The 18,248-nt window shown below is 44.4% G+C and overlaps 1 protein-coding gene across 1 annotated transcript in view; it reads left to right on the top strand.

Annotated features, from left to right (window-relative positions):
• The first annotated feature begins 7,639 nt into the window (after nt 1-7,639).
• The window catches only part of LOC311107473 (START domain-containing protein 10-like), a 32,756-nt gene continuing 22,147 nt past the window's right edge, over nt 7,640-18,248 (top strand). The window contains exon 1 of the mRNA XM_084149969.1: nt 7,640-8,085. Within this exon, the coding sequence (XP_084006095.1) occupies nt 7,939-8,085 (147 nt within the window). The 5' untranslated portion in view covers nt 7,640-7,938. The remainder of the gene's footprint in view (nt 8,086-18,248) is intronic.

Here is an 18,248-nt window from a genome sequence, read left to right as displayed (position 1 = left end):
CGAGGAGACTGAACCCTCGCCAGGCTCGATGGAGTATGTTTCTCACCAGGTTCGTATTTAAAATCACGTACATCCCTGGGTCCCAGAATGGTAAGGCAGATGCGCTGTCCCGGCGGTATGACACGGAGGAGAGGTCCGTTGAGCCTACTCCCATACTACCGGAGTCTTGCCTTGTGGCACCGGTGGTGTGGGAGGTCGATGCCGAAATCGAGCGAGCGTTGCGTACCGACCCCAGCCCTCCACAGTGTCCTGAGGGTCGGAAGTACGTTCCGCTCGAGATTCGGGATCGACTCATTTACTGGGCTCACACGTCACCTTCCTCTGGACATCCGGGTATTGGCCGGACGGTGCATTGCCTTAGCACTAAATACTGGTGGCCCACTTTGGCTAGGGATGTGAGGGTTTATGTCTCCTCCTGCTCGGTGTGCGCCCAGTGTAAGGCGCCCCGACATCTGCCCAGGGGTAAGTTACAACCCCTGCCCGTTCCACAACGACCATGGTCCCACCTCTCGGTGGATTTTGTGACAGACCTTCCCCTCTCTCAGGGGAATACCACCATCCTGGTCGTTGTGGACCGGTTCTCTAAGGCCTGTCGTCTTCTCCCTATGTCGGGTCTTCCTACTGCCCTACAGACCGCTGAGGCCCTATTTACCCACGTCTTCCGGCATTACGGGGTACCCGAGGATATAGTGTCTGATCGAGGCCCCCAGTTTACCTCCCGTGTTTGGAGAGCGTTCATGGAGCGTTTGGGGGTCTCGGTTAGCCTTACCTCAGGGTACCACCCGGAGAGTAACGGGCAGGTAGAACGTGTCAACCAGGATGTGGGTAGGTTTCTGAGGTCGTATTGCCAGGGCCGGCCGGAGGAGTGGGCACGGTACATTCCCTGGGCCGAGATGGCCCAGAACTCTCTCCGCCACTCCTCTACCAACCTAACCCCCTTTCAATGTGTGTTAGGTTACCAGCCGGTTCTGGCACCTTGGCAGCAGAGCCAGATCGAGGCCCCTGCGGTGGATGATTGGATGAGGCGCTCGGAAGAGACGTGGAACGCTGCCCACGTCCACCTGCAGCGGGCCGTCCTTCGTCACAAGGCGAGCGCCGATCTCCACCGCAGTCAGGGGCCGGTGTACGCACCCGGAGATCGAGTCTGGCTCTCTACCAGAAACCTACCCCTCCGCCTGCCCTGCCGGAAGCTGGGTCGGCGGTTTGTGGGGCCCTTTAAAGTCCTGAGAAGATTGAACGAGGTGTGTTATAGGTTACATCTACCTGTTGAGTATAAGAATATTAACCCCTCGTTCCATGTGTCTCTTCTCAGGCCGGTGGTAGCTGGTCCACTCCAGGACAATGAGATAGGGGAGACTCCTCCGCCCCCACTGGACATCGAGGGGGCTCCGGCGTACACCGTTCAGTCCATCTTGGACTCAAGACGCCGGATGGGGGGTCTCCAGTATCTCGTGGAGTGGGAGGGGTACGGCCCGGAGGAGCGGTGCTGGGTGCCGCGGAGGGACATCCTAGACCCATCTCTCCTGTCGGAGTTCCATCGGGACCATCCCGCGCGCCCTGCTCCGCGTCCTCCTGGTCGTCCCCGAGGCCGGGTCAAGGGGGGGGTACTGTCACGGTTTCGGCCGAGGCTGCTCCTCCTCCTGGTTCGGGCAGGCTTCGGCGGTCGTCGTCCCCGGAGTACTAGCTGCCACCGATCTATGTTTCATGTTCGTTTGGTTTTGTCTTGATGTTGTACACCTGTGTCTTGTTAGTCCTCGTTAGTGTCCTATTTAGTTCTCGTTGTGTGTGTTTGTCTTTGTGTGTGATTGCTCTTCTGTTTTGTGTTGGAGCTACGTACTTCCCTCCAGTGTTTTGGAGAGGTTTTTCGCACATGTTAGTGCGCCGTTTGTTTGACGCCTGTGTGCGCTGTTATTTCGCCTTCGGGCTTATTGTGCTTATTTTCTACGTGAATATTGCACTAAAGTATTTTGGACTGAGCTTCTGCGTCCTGCGCTTGATTCATGCACCACACCCACCTTCAGCACCCCTTGACACAGCAGGGTTAAAAAGAACGGGTTGTGTAATCTGTCCATTTAAAGTAGCATATGGTAACTTAGATGAAACAACTATCATACTAGTGTAGTTTTGTGCTTGTAGTTGGGTCAGGTTACCAGGGCAGATGTCTTGAAGTGACAAGGGTCAGTGGCTCACAAAGTGCTCTGGGCCATGTTATTGCGAGCTCCAATGTTTTGTGTTCATACCTACTTGCCTACTTAATATATATATAATATAATTATATAATAGCCTACTTGTAGCCTCACAAAACCTGTGGCCTCACATAATTGTAGTAAAGTTTAACAGACTTCCCTTTAAAGGGAAACCATATGTATAGTTTCATTGATAATGTCTGTCCCCTGGATCCAATATCATCAACCATTGAGGTAGTCAATGGTGGTCAGGTTTCATTGTTAGACAGGTAATGAATAGAGAGTGGGCCTTATTATCATGGGATGAATAGCAAGCAAAGATAAATGTCACACACATTTATTACTTGCTATTAGCCACCGTTAGCGGTTTTCACCATTGTCCATGGCCTGCACTACCTACCAGCCAGCTCTAGCCTGGACAATTATTGGCCAGTCTGCACAGCGCACAATCGACCCAGAACATATCGGATTTTCTGCCGGAATCACTGAATCACTGGACCTTTAACACTGGATCATCGCAACTAGCTAGCTGCAACCGAATGGCTGTTGTTGTTGGCTAATCACCACTAATCACCACTTGTCCCAAAGCTAGCACCAGTTAGCCTTGAGCTAGCCTCGAGCCAGGCCCATCTCCCGGCAATCTACCTCTCTGTCAACCGGACGGGACCTCCTAGTGTTGACACGGAGCCCCGCCGATCCATCATGACTGGCCTGCCGACGTAATCGCCTGATGTGGTTTCATAATGCTTCCCGTTGCGACGACCACGAAGATCCATCTGCTAGCCCCGGACCGCTAGCACACGCAATCAACTGCCATGCCTCCTGCTCGCCTTTGCCGTAGCAGCCATCAAACTACTCCCAGACTCACCTATTGCTGTTCACTGGACCTTATTATCACTCAGCTACACAGCTGATGCCTGCTGGACTGTTCCTTTACACGGTACCCCATCCTGTTTATCTGTTTAGCCTCAGCCCAAACTTTCGTCGCCATTACCAGTTTGTTGTCTTAACTCTCTCGAATAACACCTGTGATTGCTTTATGCCTCTCTCCCATGTCAATATGCCTTGCCTATTGCTGTTTCGGTTAGTTCTTAATATACAATTTCACTGTAGAGCCCCAAGTCCCGCTCAACCTGCCTCAGATAGCTCCTTTGTCCCACCCCCCCAAACACGCGGAGACCGGCTCAATCGGTGCCTCCAGTGATGCTATCTCTTTCATCTTTACCCAACGCTTAGGTTTACCTCCACTGTACTCATATCCTTCCAAATCCTTGTCTGTACATAATGCCCTGAATCTATTCTACAACGCCCGGAAATCTGCCCCTTTTATTCTCTGTACCCAACGCACTAGAAGACTAGTTCTTAAAGCCTTTAGTCGTATCCTTATTCTACTCCTCCTCTGTTCCTCTGGTGATGTAGAGGTTAACCCAGGCCCTGTAGCCCCCAGTATCACTCCTACTCCCCAGGCGCTATCTCTCTTGTAGCAACCCCTGTTACTAGCCTGTTCAACCTCTCTTTCGTATCATCTGAGATCCCCAGAGATTGGAAAGCTGCCGCGGTCATCCCCCTCTTCAAAGTGGGTGACACTCTAGATCCAAACTGTTACAGACCTATATTTACATTTTACATTTTAGTCATTTAGTAGACGCTCTTATCCAGAGCAACTTACAGTTAGTTAACAAACAGATCATCGACCATTTCGAATCCCACCGTACCTTCTCCGCTATGCAATCTGGTTTCCGAGCTGGTCATGGGTGCACCTCAGCCACGCTCAAGGTCCTAAATGATATTATAACCGCGATCGATAAAAGACAGTACTGTGCAGCTCTCTTCATCGACCTGGCCAAGGCTTTTGACTCTGTCAATCACCACATTCTTATTAGCAGACTAAATAGCCTTGGTTTCTCAAATGACTGCCTCGCCTGGTACACCAACTACTTCTCAGATAGAGTTAAATGTGTCAAATCGGAGGGCCTGTTGTCTGGACCTCTGGCAGTCTCTATGGGGGTGCCACAGGGTTCAATTCTCGGGCCGACTTTATTCTCTGTGTATATCAATGATGTCGCTCTTGCTGCTGGTGACGCTCAGATCCACCTCTACGCAGACTACACCATTTTGTATACATCTGGCCCTTCATTGGACACTGTGTTAACAAACCTCCAAACGTATTTCAATGCCATACAGCACTCCTTCTGTAGCCTCCAACTGCTCTTAAATGCTAGTAAAACTAAATGCATGCTCTTCAATCGAACGCTGCTTGCACCCGCCCGCCCGACTAGAATCACTACTCTCGGCGGGTCTGACTTAGAATATGTGGACAACTACAAATACCTAGGTGTCTGGTTAGACCATAAACTCTCCTTCCAGACTCACATTAAGCATCTCCAATCCAAAGTTAAATCTAGAATCGGCTTCCTATTTCGCAACAAAGCCTCCTTCACTCATGCTGCCAAACATGCCCTCGTAAAACTGACTATCCTACCGATCCTTGACTTCTGCGATGTCATTTACAAAATAGCCTCCAACACTCTACTCAGCAAATTGGATGTAGTCTATCACAGTGCCATCCGTTTTGTCACCAAAGCCCCATATACTACCCACCATTGTGACCTGTACGCTCTCGTTGGATGGCCCTCACTACATATTTGTTGCCAATCCCACTGGCTCCAGGTCATCTATAAATCTCTGCTAGGCAAATCCCCGCCTTATCTTAGCTCATTGGTCACCATAGCAACACCCACCCGTAGTATGCGCTCCAGCAGGTATATCTCACTGGTCATCCCCAAAGCCAACACCTCCTTTGGCCGCCATTCCTTCCAGTTCTCAGCTGCCAATGACTGGAACGAACTGCAAAAATCTCAAGCTGGAGACTCTTATCTCCCTCAATAACTTTAAGCATCAGTTGTCAGAGCAGCTTACCGATCACTGCACCTGTACACAGCCCATATGTAATTAGCCCACTCAACTACCTCATCCCCATATTGTTATTTATTTTGCTCATTTGCACCCCAGTCTCTCTATTTGCACATCATCTTCTGCACATCTATCACTCCAGTGTTAATACTAAATTGTAATTATTTTGCACTATGGCCTATTTATTGCCTTACCTCCATAACTTACTACATTTGCACACACTGTATATAGATTTTCTATTGTGTTATTGACTGTATGTTTGTTTTTGTTTATTCCATATGTAACTCTGTGTTGTTGTTGTTTTTATCGCACTGCTTTGCTTTATCTTGGCCAGGTCGCAGTTGTAAATGAGAACTTGTTCTCAACTGGCTTACCTGGTTAAATAAAGGTGAAATAAAAAAAATAAAAAAAAACATCATCATCATGATTGTTCTTCAGGTGGATGAGTGCCCTCTCATGGTACGATGTATCCTGAAAACCATTGTTGATACTTTCTGTAACATTGCAGGTGGCCGCTAGTGGTTGTGCAATGCAAAACTGATATAAAACCTTAAAAACACATCTAAAATAATATGCCTAATCTGTAGGAGCCAAAATCATTGTCCTTATATACAGTGGGGAAAAAAAGTATTTAGTCAGCCACCAATTGTGAAAGTTCTCCCACTTAAAAATATGAGAGAGGCCTGTAATTTTCATCATAGGTACACGTCAACTATGACAGACAAATTGAGATTTTTTTTTCCAGAAAATCACATTGTAAGATTTTTAATTAATTAATTAGCAAATTATGGTGGAAAATAAGTATTTGGTCACCTACAAACAAGCAAGATTTCTGGCTCTCACAGACCTGTACCTTCTTCTTTAAGAGGCTCCTCTGTCCTCCACTCGTTACCTGTATTAATGGCACCTGTTTGAACTTGTTATCAGTATAAAAGACACCTGTCCACAACCTCAAACAGTCACACTCCGAACTCCACTATGGCCAAGACCAAAGAGCTGTCAAAGGACACCAGAAACAAAATTGTAGACCTGCACCAGGCTGGGAAGACTGAATCTGCAATAGGTAAGCAGCTTGGTTTGAAGAAATCAACTGTGGGAGCAATTATTAGGAAATGGAAGACATACAAGACCACTGATAATCTCCCTCGATCTGGGGCTCCACGCAAGATCTCACCCCATGGGGTCAAAATGATCACAAGAACGATGAGCAAAAATCCCAGAACCACACGGGGGGACCTAGTGAATGACCTGCAGAGAGCTGGGACCAAAGTAACATAGCCTACCATCAGTAACACACTACACCGCCAGGGACTCAAATCCTGCAGTGCGAGACATGTCCCCCTGCTTAAGCCAGTACATGTCCAGGCCCGTCTGAAGTTTGCTAGAGTGCATTTGGATGATCCAGAAGAGGATTGGGAGAATGTCATATGGTCAGATGAAACCAAAATATAACTTTTTGGTAAAAACTCAACTCGTCGTGTTTGGAGGACAAAGAATGCTGAGTTGCATCCAAAGAACACCATACCTACTGTGAAGCATGGGGGTGGAAACATCATGCTTTGGGGCTGTTTTTCTGCAAAGGGACCAGGACGACTGATCGGTGTAAAGGAAAGAATGAATGGGGCCATGTATCGTGAGATTTTGAGTGAAAACCTCCTTCCATCAGCAAGGGCATTGAAGGTGAAACGTGGCTGGGTCTTTCAGCATGACAATGATCCCAAACACACCGCCCGGGCAATGAAGGAGTGGCTTCGTAAGAAGCCTTTCAAGGTCCTGGAGTGGCCTAGCCAGTCTCCAGATCTCAACCCCATAGAAAATCTTTGGAGGGAGTTGAAAGTCCGTGTTGCCCAGCGACAGCCCCAAAACATCACTGCTCTAGAGGAGATCTGCATGGAGGAATGGGCCAAAATACCAGCAACAGTGTGTGAAAACCTTGTGAGGACTTACAGAAAACGTTTGACCTGTGTCATTGCCAACAAAGGGTATATAACAAAGTATTGAGAAACTTTTGTTATTGATCAAATATTTATTTTCCACCATAATTTGCAAATAAATTCATAAAAAATCCTACAATGTGATTTTCTAGATTTTTTTTTCTCAATTTGTCTGTCATAGTTGACGTGTACCTATGATGAAAATTACAGGCCTCTCTCATCTTTTTAAGTGGGAGAACGTGCACAATTGGTGGCTGACTAAATACTTTTTTCCCCCACTGTACAATAACTCATTAGTGGACAAAGGGACGTTTTTTAATGATTATAAACGTTATTATAGTATTATTACCGGTTGTTTTCACCTACCCTCACCAGCAGACAATTAGACCAAAACAAACACAGAAGGAACATCATTATTTTTCCTCTAGTCTACATCATAAACATGACACCTGACCTTGTTGTTAATCTGTCAGTCTGACTAAATACGCGGACATGTTGTCTAGGACTACCGCACCGCACCTAAAATCGGGATATTGGTAACGTGAAGCCTCTATCTATTTACCGTGCTCCACCACTTTTAATAGTGATAGGGGGTGTGAGAGAGTCAGAGGCAGTGGAGATTAGTACGACGAAGGTGCACCTGCTTAGAGTAGGTGACATTATCAACAGGACTCCGGACAAAAGTCCTCGTCAATTAGTCATAGCTCTACCTTCAAATTAGTTTCTACTTGTTATTGGGACTTCAATTGTTACTGAATTTCCCCTGGGAAGCACTTTGTGCTGATATCTACTAGAACCATCGAACTCAGCATTGCAGTGGGAGCTAACAAAGATAAAGGAAGATCTAATGCAAAAGGGGATTACCACTCTCTGTCTGTCCTCATCACAAGGAGGGGTACAAGAAGATGTCCGTTCAGATACCGGACGATACAGACTTTACCTCTTTCAAGGAACAATGTGAAAACCACGAAGGATGGACAGCGCGCTACAACAAGGGAAGCGTGACGGTGTGGTGCAGGGATGAAGAGTGTAAAACTATCCAGAAACTAAAGGCAAGTGTCTCGCTTCTACAGCATCCTTCTGGTACGACTGGTGTTGTGCTTAAAGGGAAAACACTGCACTGCAGAGAGGAGAGGAGAGAACACTGGAAGTGTGGAGTTTGAGGTTTCCAAGAGCAACCCGACTACTGTTGCGCTTCTCGAGATTATTATCATTTTTTTTCAACTGAACAGGTTCGAATCTAATGTATGGAATCATAATGATCATTTTCCTAATGTTTAAATCAATACGATCATCAATAAATCCTGTATACAGCCTTATTCATGGTATTTGTCTGGAGTAGACTATAGTTAGACTTGAGGCGTAGCTTTACCCTTGTGAATAACATGGCATTGAGTAATTCCCCTGTTCATACAATTTTCTGATTAGGTAGGTGTTTAACTACACCAGGATTTAGGCTTTGTAAAGCACTGTTGACTGTTAACATAGTCGACCATGAGTTATTATAATATGTACTGGTCTCTTGACCATATTAGTGGCAGGTAATGACAAATACTGGAACATTCCATTACCCATAATGCTGTGGTTCTCTTCTGTCCTCCCCCCTTAGAGACCCCTGGAGCATTCCATTACCCATAATGCTGTGGTTCTCTTCTGTCCTCCCCCCTTAGAGACCCCTGGAGCATTCCATTACCCATAATGCTGTGGTTCTCTTCTGTCCACAGCAGTGGCGCAGTGGTCTAAGGCACTGCATCGCAGTGCTAACTGTGCCACTAGAGATCCTGGTTCGAATCCAGGCTCTGTCGCAGCCGGCCACGACCGGGAGACTCATGGGCGGCGCACAATTGGTCCAGGGTAGGGGAGGGAATGGCCGGCAGGGATGTAGCTCAGTTGATAGAGCATGGCGTTTGCAACGCCAGGGTTGTGGGTTCGATTCCCACAGGGGGCCAGTATAAAAAAATATGTATTCACTAACTGTAAGTCGCTCTGGATAAGAGCGTCTGCTAAATGACTAAAATGTCCTCCCCCCTTAGAGACCCCTGGAGCATTCCATAATGCTGTGGTTACATTTACATTTTAGTCATTTAGCAGACGCTCTTATCCAGAGCGACTTACAGTTAGTGAGTGCATACATTTTTCATGGTTCTCTTCTGTCCTCCCCCTTAGAGACCCCTGGAGCATTCCATTACCCATATGCTGTGGTTCTCTTCTGTCCTCCCCCCTTAGAGACCCCTGGAGCATTCCATTACCCATACTACTGTGGTTCTCTTCTGTCCTCCCCCCTTAGAGACCCCTGGAGCATTCCATTACCCATACTGCTGTGGTTCTCTTCTGTCCTCCCCCCTTAGAGACCCCTGGAGCATCCATTACCCATACTGCTGTGGTTCTCTTCTGTCCTCCCCCTTAGAGACCCCTGGAGCATTCCATTACCCATACTGCTGTGGTTCTCTTCTGTCCTCCCCCCTTAGAGACCCCTGTAAAACTCAATAGATAAATAACTGCAGAGGTTTCTCATCTTCTCATTTTGCAGCAAATGCTTGTTGTTACGAGAGCAGTTTATTCAGTCTCAGAGCTTAATGTCTAGTGAATGTTTAGTGAATAGGGCTATGATGATATAATGCTAAGCTAGGGAGGAGGAGGAGGAGGAGGAGGAGAGAGAGAGAGAGAGAGAGAGAGAGAGAGAGAGAGAGAGAGAGAGAGAGAGAGGGCTCATAAAATATGATGAAGATGATAATCCTAAATTATTAAAAGGAGAGCTTCCTCTCATTTATGATAATTTAGGATAGCAACATTATGCAGTAAAATGTTGCTATCCTTTACCAATAATTTAGTGGTTTCCCAAAACATAGCCTACACTCTTAGAAAAAAGGATTCCAAAAGCGTTCTTCGGTTGTCCCCATACGATAACCCTTTTTGGTTCCAGGTAGAACCTTTTTGGGTTCCATGTAGAACACTCTGTGAAAAGGGTGTTACATGGAACCCCAAAAGGGTTCTACCTGAAACCAAACAGGGTTCTTCAAAGGGTTCTCCTATGGGGACAGCCAAAGAACCCTTTTAGGTTCTAGATAGTGCCTTTGTTTTCTGAGAGTGGATTCATGTCCTAAAATCCTCATCAGTTCCAGAGGATGGAAGGTTTGTGATTGCACCATTGGATAGGAATTCAGGTGGATCCCAATTCTGCACCACAGTATAGCAGTATTGTAGTATAGTAGTATAGTAGTATAGTAGTATAGCAGTATAGCAGTATAGCAGTATAGTAGTATAGTAGTATAGTAGTATAGTAGTATAGTAGTATAGTAGTATAGTAGTATAGCAGTATATTAGTACAGTAGTACAGTAGTATAGCAGTACAGTACTATATTATTAAAGTAGTATAGCAGTATAGTTGTACAGTAGTATAGCAGTATAGCAGTATAGTACTATAGTAGTAAAGTAGTATAGCAGTATAGTAGTATAATACTATAGCAGTATAGTACTATAGTAGTAAAGTAGTGTAGTAGTATAGTAGTATAGCAGTATAGCAGTATTGGGGCACTAGGCAAATTGTAGGTCTTGTGAGCGGAAACTTGAACATTGTGAGAATTTTGTGCAACTTCCGGCGCCCGCTTACAGTGAACACTTACAGTTTTAGACAGTAGCCAATAGTCTATTGTGGCTATTTGAACATAATGTAGGCCTACCAACAAAACCAATGGAGAAAATCCCAGAACATTTTCACATGGAAATAGCTTTTGATTTCTATGATATAGCCTACAGTAGCCAATATGTGGTGTTCAATGCAGACCTGCATTGCATGAGACTTTTAAAAACGTTTTTACATTATGAAGGACTTGACATTAATTCATTATTTTTTACTTGGTCTGTAACACCATTGGCCAAATAGGTAACTTTAAATTGCATTGTATTGTGTTGTATGATGCAAGAAACCACTTTACAAATAAAACATTCATTATTATTACCATACAGAGAATTAGACAATGTAGGCTACCCCTCTGCCTATTGGCTTATTTGCATATTCAAGCCTATCTCAAAATACAACTGCCCCTTTCATTAAGACAAGCTTCGTGGTCCTCTGTAGCTCAATTGGTAGAGCATGGCGCTTGTAACGCCAGGGTAGTGGGTTCGATCCCCGGGACCACCCATACACAAAAAATGTATGCACGCATGACTGTAAGTCGCTTTGGATAAAAGCGTCTGCTAAAAATGGCATATATTTTTTTACCTGACTGGCTTTTCAAAGAAATGCAGCCTACACTTTTGTGCTCTTGTAGGAAGCAGTAACTCCCCATTGCTGACCTATACTTATCTATGCCTGGGCTAATAACTGGCTAACTAGCAAAGAATATCAACAAATGTGAACACGCGTGACTCTGCGCTCTGATCTGATCTGATCTGAAAAGCGCATTCTCTCGTGGGTTATTGAAAGACCGGTCATGGGCCAACCCCCCCCCCCCCCCCCCACCCCCCCGCCAGTAGGATTCTACTCCGTTGCGCTCTGGCTCTGCCTACCACAAAATCACAGACTCAATCTTGCAAAGTTAGATTTGTTTTGATTTGTTGCATTGAAAAGGGGATGATATAATGTTGATTCGATCACAGAAAAAAACGTTGATCTATAAAGTGCAAACTAATGGGGCGAACTGCACAGAGACACAGTCTCTTGTGTCTCTGTGTGGCCTGGCATTTCTTCTACTCCGCAGTCCTGGAGGAAGTGCGGGGCCGCGCACGCGCGCAATGTAGAGGGAACGTTGGTCCTAGGGAAAGGGAAAAGGAAACGTAAAGGGCAAGATACCTAGTCAGTTATACAACTGAATGCATTCAACTTGAAATGTGTCTTCCACATTTAACCCAACCCCTCTGAATCAGAGTAAGACTAGATCATCTGACCACACCTCTGTAGAAGGCAGCTATACTGTAGTCCTAGGTAAGACTAGAGGATCACTAGATGATCAGACCATGCCTATGTAGAAGGCCTCTGGTTTCTGCCTGTCAGAAAGGAAAGCAATCTTGGTCTCTGAGGTGACGTCCACCCAGGAGACGTCCTGAAAAATGAACAATGGAAAACTGTGGTAATGGCTAGCAGCTAGTAACGAGGAAACCTGATTCCCCTCTGCTGCCAAGAGGGTAACAGCCCTTACTGAAGGAACTCCAGCTGACCCCGTCGGGAACCCAGATGGGATAAATAAAGAGGAAAGACAAGAAACAGTGTATGAATTATGAATTGTTTAGAAAGATGAATGAGAAAACAAATGTTGACACCCAGAACGAACGTCAACAGAAAGGAGATGATGGCTAGACAGACCTGTCTTTATAATGCATGAATCTTTCCCGGGGCACTGATGCACTTCTTGGCTCCTGAATAATAGAACATTCGCGTAGAGGTATTGACGACATTCCATTCAGAGGGACCTAACCTAAGGAGCCAACCACGGCAGTGGAAATCGGGGGAGCTAATAGGCCTTCTGTTGAAGCCTGGATGGTGAATTATTAACGCAACACCAGCGATCTACTGATTGAGTTACATGGAGCCGTTTGCTACGTTGACCCGACACACAATATCTGATTGTGTGTCATGTGAATTTCTATCTCTAATTCAACCTAAGCTTGAATCATTACCAGAGGTTGTAAAGCTCTGGTTTTAATCATCAATGATTCAAGGTCCACAATCCACAAGTAATTATCGGTAAATTTTATTCAAGGAGAGCTCTGCTCAAAAACCCAAATATCCTGTTTTTTATACCCCTTGACAAACAAAGACACTATGCTCCTCCCACCTTTAGGTGGCTTTCTAAACAGTTTCCGCCTTCCCCCTTGAATGTTTAGTACCGCCCCCTCTGTTAGTGGGTTGACACTACATGATAATTCTAACATTTATACTGTGTTTGGGGTGAAATTCTTTAGTCATTATTCTTAAAATCCAAATTAATCTAACAATCCACCCCTTTGACTAAATATTCCCACATTCAGGATAAATGTATTTTACAAGCATGATTAATCTCAGAGATCACATCAGAACTAATAAACATTTCATCCAATTGCGGTCTTTCAGGGTCCAAATCCTCGTCATCCACCAAGCCTGGAGGATTGTTTTTCACATTCCCCTGGTCAGAGTCCGGAGTCAGTCCATCTCTCATCATTGTTTAGATACTGCATTTCACCAACGCCTGACTCACCAATCCTCGGACACAGGGAACAAGACAACAACCACATAATACAAGAATACCCATACAAACACTGATCGCTCCTAAGATGGTGGCTGCTAGGGTTTTCCATTTACCAAATATTTAATCAAACCACCCTATCCACAGTGTACTAACTTCTGAGTTCAGTTCATCCTTCACTTAGTGCAGTTAATTCTGTAAGAGCTCTGGTGACTGTCCCATCCGGTGTGGTGTTGTTAGGGATAAATATGCAACAATGGCTTATCTTTCTATAGACACCGGCCCTTTCTGCCTGATCTAGAACCAACCTCTACTAAGTTATGAGCGGGATGGCGGATAATCGCTCAGAGATCCCCTTTACTGCATCTCTAGTCTTGTCAATAAATCGTTGTTGGTTGTAATAGATATAATTTATCCAATCCATATTTTTGTTTGTCCCCCACCAGAAAAATGTTGTAGTAAAACTCTCCCATATTTGATTTATAGCTTTGTATTAGTCTGGAACACCCCTGGGGATGCCGATACCATCTATCCAAATTGGGCTATTTCCTTCCTGACTTATTTATTTTTCTCCTAATTATTCTTCCTGTCACTGGTCTTTGATGACCAATTCTTACAGGTTGGACCAACAATACTGGTGCACAAGTACCCACCCATCCCTCTGGTAATGTCTGCCGAATGCTCCCTTTTTTAGTGCATGCCCACCACACATCAGTCAAAGGGATGGTTAGGTTCCTAATTTTTTTTCCCTTCCTTCCTTATCTAAATCAGTCACATTAATTATCTCCTTACAGCCATCAAAATCACCCAAGTTAGGGGTTCCATTTCTATGTCTGTAACACTGGTATTCGCCAGGAGTTAAAGTGAATCTAGGTGGGCTGGCCGAGTATGTCAATTTTGCCAGCCCAATCCCTGTGCAATTTGGCTCTTTTTGATTGGACCCCAGGTCTAATACACATGGAAACATTGCCTTTGGCATTGGGGCGGTCAACATAGTTGGTCGCCCAATGGAGCATGCATAACAATTGGTCTCCCCCAAGGCCCTAGCGGTGTATTTCATCCACTTTAACCAGAGATTCTCATCAGGGACCCCCTCCACTTCCCCATTGTTCCATTCTTGGAGGAGAAAATCTTTCATAGTGGACGGGTTAGTTGAATTGACTCCGTCATCCCTTGACTGATTTACTCGGTCTATTGCTGTTAGTGGATTAATGACAGTACCTGCTCCCTCTATATCTTTTGACTCCATTAAATATAATCTTAGACAAGTATCCCGTCCGTATTCGTCCGCGCAAGCCCAGTAAGTTATTTTCATGTCCTCTTTAGTGACTTTTACTATTGTTACTACCATTTCCGTGGGGATGTCGTTATACCTTCTTATCCTCCATCTTGACGTCCAGCCCCCCCCCCCCCCCCCCCCCCGTCTCATATCTCCGTCCCCCAGTATATCTAAATACCTGAGCCCAGGAACAATCTGCCGAGGGAGCTGAACATAAATACAACGGGATCTTATAATCCCCTGTTGCTTGCTTATCCGCTCTGATAAGATCCCTAATCCTAATTTTGAATCTTACTCCCCACCCCTCTCTGACTCCTATTTTGTAGATCACTCGCCCTTGACGGTCAGTATGTCGGGTCGCTTCCCTTTATTTCTTAAAAATGTTGTAAGGCCATAGCGTAATTGGTGCGAGGTGGTGGTGGATTTTGACCTACCACGACTATTGCCGAGACTATGATGCAGCTCAGGGTCACCCATATTCCCAAAAACCGCCAACCCTCTCCTGTCTTGAGTCCTTCTGCTCGGTACCACCCTATACTCACACCCTAGGAACACACTACAGTGATGATAGGTCTGGGTAGGAGATCTTCGTTGACAGAGATGACCCCCGCACCCTGTGGCGCAGTTCCGCTCGTCAACTCTGCGTGTGCTAAGCGTTGCTTGTATGTGGTCCTACCTTCTTGCAGTGGGTAACATGGACCCAGGTTCCTCTCTCTGCTATTCTAATAGCCAAGGTGGTTACCAACATAACCTGATAGGGCCCTTCCCAACAGGCCTGCTTCCAGTTTTCCTTCTAGTGACTGGATGCTCACCAGTCACCTGGTTAGATAGTGGGTCACCTTCTCCTTTAGTTCACCTGTGGGGCACAAAACCTCTGACATACGGGTGTGGTTAATAAACTATCTTCACACATGTTCAGATTAATGTAACAATTTCTGACTGCATTCTCTTTTTAGACTATCTAAAAAATGTTTGTTTTTTTAAGTATTTTGTCCTCTCCTTCGTATATTATCTAATACAATTAGCCTCTTCCCCCCTCTTGACACATAGTTCTGCTTATGTGTCAATTTTTTCCACCTTCCTAAACATTCCCTTAGGTTATTCATCATCCAATTGCCATGCCTTTCATTTTTGAGATTGTCTTTTGCTTCTTTATTGCTCCTCCCACTTCCTTTGTCTTTATGGCGGCTAAATTCGACTTTCATTCAGTTCAGAATCAATTAGTAATCCAATCAAACAATCTCTTATCTTGTAAAAACACTTATGTTTAGTTCAACCTCTGTTCTACCCCGGCTCTCCCGGGCTTGACCTGAAGACTGATTGTTGGACATGACAAGTCCATTTTTTTTAGGTCACCTAAGTATTCTGCCTAGCAACAAAGAATAAAAACCTCTATGTTCGTGATTAACCCAGTTATCTCTAATAGCCCACCAAAAAAAACCATCATCTTTAAACCACGACCAATGTCATCCCTCTTTACTCTCTACCATTTGGGTAACATCCCTGATATATTTATGAAAAGCTAAGACTGTTTGGGAAGAGAGTCGCCAAGTCCAACCGTTAAAGTTTGCTTTCTAGAAAAAAAACGAGGAAATACATTTGAAAACTTCATAATTAAAAAAAATAATAATAATAAAAAAAAAAATATGAAAAATAATAAATAAATAAAAAAATTAGATGAAGAATGATGAGCTTTTTGGTAAGGATAGACTGCTGTAAAGCTTGGGTCGTCATTATGTACTGCATACGGGTAAATCAAATGATTTTACCATGGGCTGCCATTGCCTTCCCATAGATAAGATCACTTGATTTACCCGTATGCAGTACATAATGACGACCCAAGCTTTACAGCAGTCTATCCTTACCAAAAAGCTCATCATTCTTCATCTAATTTTTTTTTTTTTTTTTTTTTTTTTTTCTAGTCCTTATCTACCTGACCCTATTGCTAAATCAATGATCTAGGCAATAGTTGTCTCGCCTTAGATTGTACATTCTTCTGATTACTGCAGCTTATTCCATGAATTTAGTTTCAAATATCACCCAATAAACCGTTCCATCCCACAGCATAGTAAACACCACCTATGAACTGTTGAAAATTCCCTAAATTCAACATAACAACCCTTTATAAACATCATGCTGGGTGTGTTTTTATTTTATTTGAAAAACCCAATTGAAAAATAACAATCAAAGATAGTTAGGCTCAACTTAATTTGGTAGCTCCCTCTTATGACCTAAATACTGACTAAGTTCATAAAATCCCTCAAAATTTCTCGAGTATACAATGATTATTTAATTGATTACTCTAAATCTGCTACATGTGATCTCATTCAAATGATCCATTATCAATTATTTGATCCACCCCCTAGTAAAATCTCTCTCCTCTTCTATCCTGGAGTTCTACCTCTCCCAGCTATTTCCCCTAGTGGCCATTAAATACTCTGCTCTCGTCTGTTCCTTTTCTTACTCTGTTAGTCTCTGCTTTTCAAGCTCCAGAAACTGTTATCTCTGTCTCTCAGCCTGCTTGTTTTTCAAACCTAAACAGTTTCCTTCTCTCCATTTCTTTTATTCTCTCCCTCTCTAACTTCCTCTGTCTCTCTAAGTCTGTCTCTGCCTCTCCTTTTTCCCGCCAACCAGAGCCACAAATCATTCTCCTTGTCCTCAACTCAACCCTCACAGCTCTATCGCTACTTCCCTCCTATCATTACTGAATCAATGATAATACATTTACATTCTAGTCACCCAGCAGACGCTCCTATCCAGAGCAACCTAGTAAATACATTTTTATTATTTTTATCTTTATTTTTTTTTACTGGCCTCCCCCCGTGGGAATCGAACCCATAACCCTGGTGTTGCAAACACCATGCTCTATCAACTGAGCTCCATCCCTGCCGGCCATTTTCCCCCCTACCCTGGACGACGCTGGGCCAATTGTGCGCCGCCCATGAGTCTCCCGGTCGCTGTCGGCTGCGACAGAACCTGGATCCGAACAGGATCTCTAGTGGCACAGTTAGCCCTGCGATGCAGTGCCTTAGACCACTGCGCCACTCAGGATAATAATAACTGCAATAACTATCAATAATAATTATAATAACTATTACGAATTATATTGTCCTTTTTCTGATGTTCCAATTGTAGTCTATTCATTTTAGTTTAAAATATAAAGTTATTTATAACAAATCCAGAACCCACCACAGGCTGGCGCTATTCCCCCAGCACAACAGCCAATGCCACTTGCTTCCCTGTAACGAAAATAAATTATCGTTTTAAAATCTTCCAACCATTTGTATTTTCCTGTCTCTCACTCCCCCTCCTCTCCTGCTCCTTCCTACATTATGGGGGAGGCGCGGGAAACTTCCCTACAATCTACCTTCTTAGGAAATAATGTCATTCGTACTTGTAACATTTTTCATAGATTATTTAGAATACTACTAGTTATCTTATGCAACTTTTAATACACGTAAAAACTCTCTCTCCACCCCTTCTCTATTGAATAAGTGCGTCTTCCTAGTTACCCCATAACCACGCCTCAAATCTTTTATTTAGCATTTAACCAACCAAATACTAAGTAGTATCCGGTTATCATTTATACCCGCCGTTGAATTTCCTCATACACACATATTTCACCTTATGCCATTCAAATGCCCAACACAACAGAATAGTTCAATTCAACTCTCTATTGGTTTTTCAAGTCGCTCCGGACCAGAGCGTCTGCCAACTGACCAAAAACGCAAATATTCTCCACCTTCTCACCCATTACGTACGTCTACGTTTGAGT

The sequence above is a fragment of the Coregonus lavaretus genome, assembly GCF_964263955.1.
Source record: "Coregonus lavaretus genome assembly, chromosome: 32".
In the NCBI taxonomy this organism is placed as follows: Eukaryota; Metazoa; Chordata; class Actinopteri; order Salmoniformes; family Salmonidae; genus Coregonus; species Coregonus lavaretus.
The sequence above is the reverse complement of the archived record's forward strand: the minus strand, read 5'-3'. Positions and strand labels throughout refer to the sequence as shown.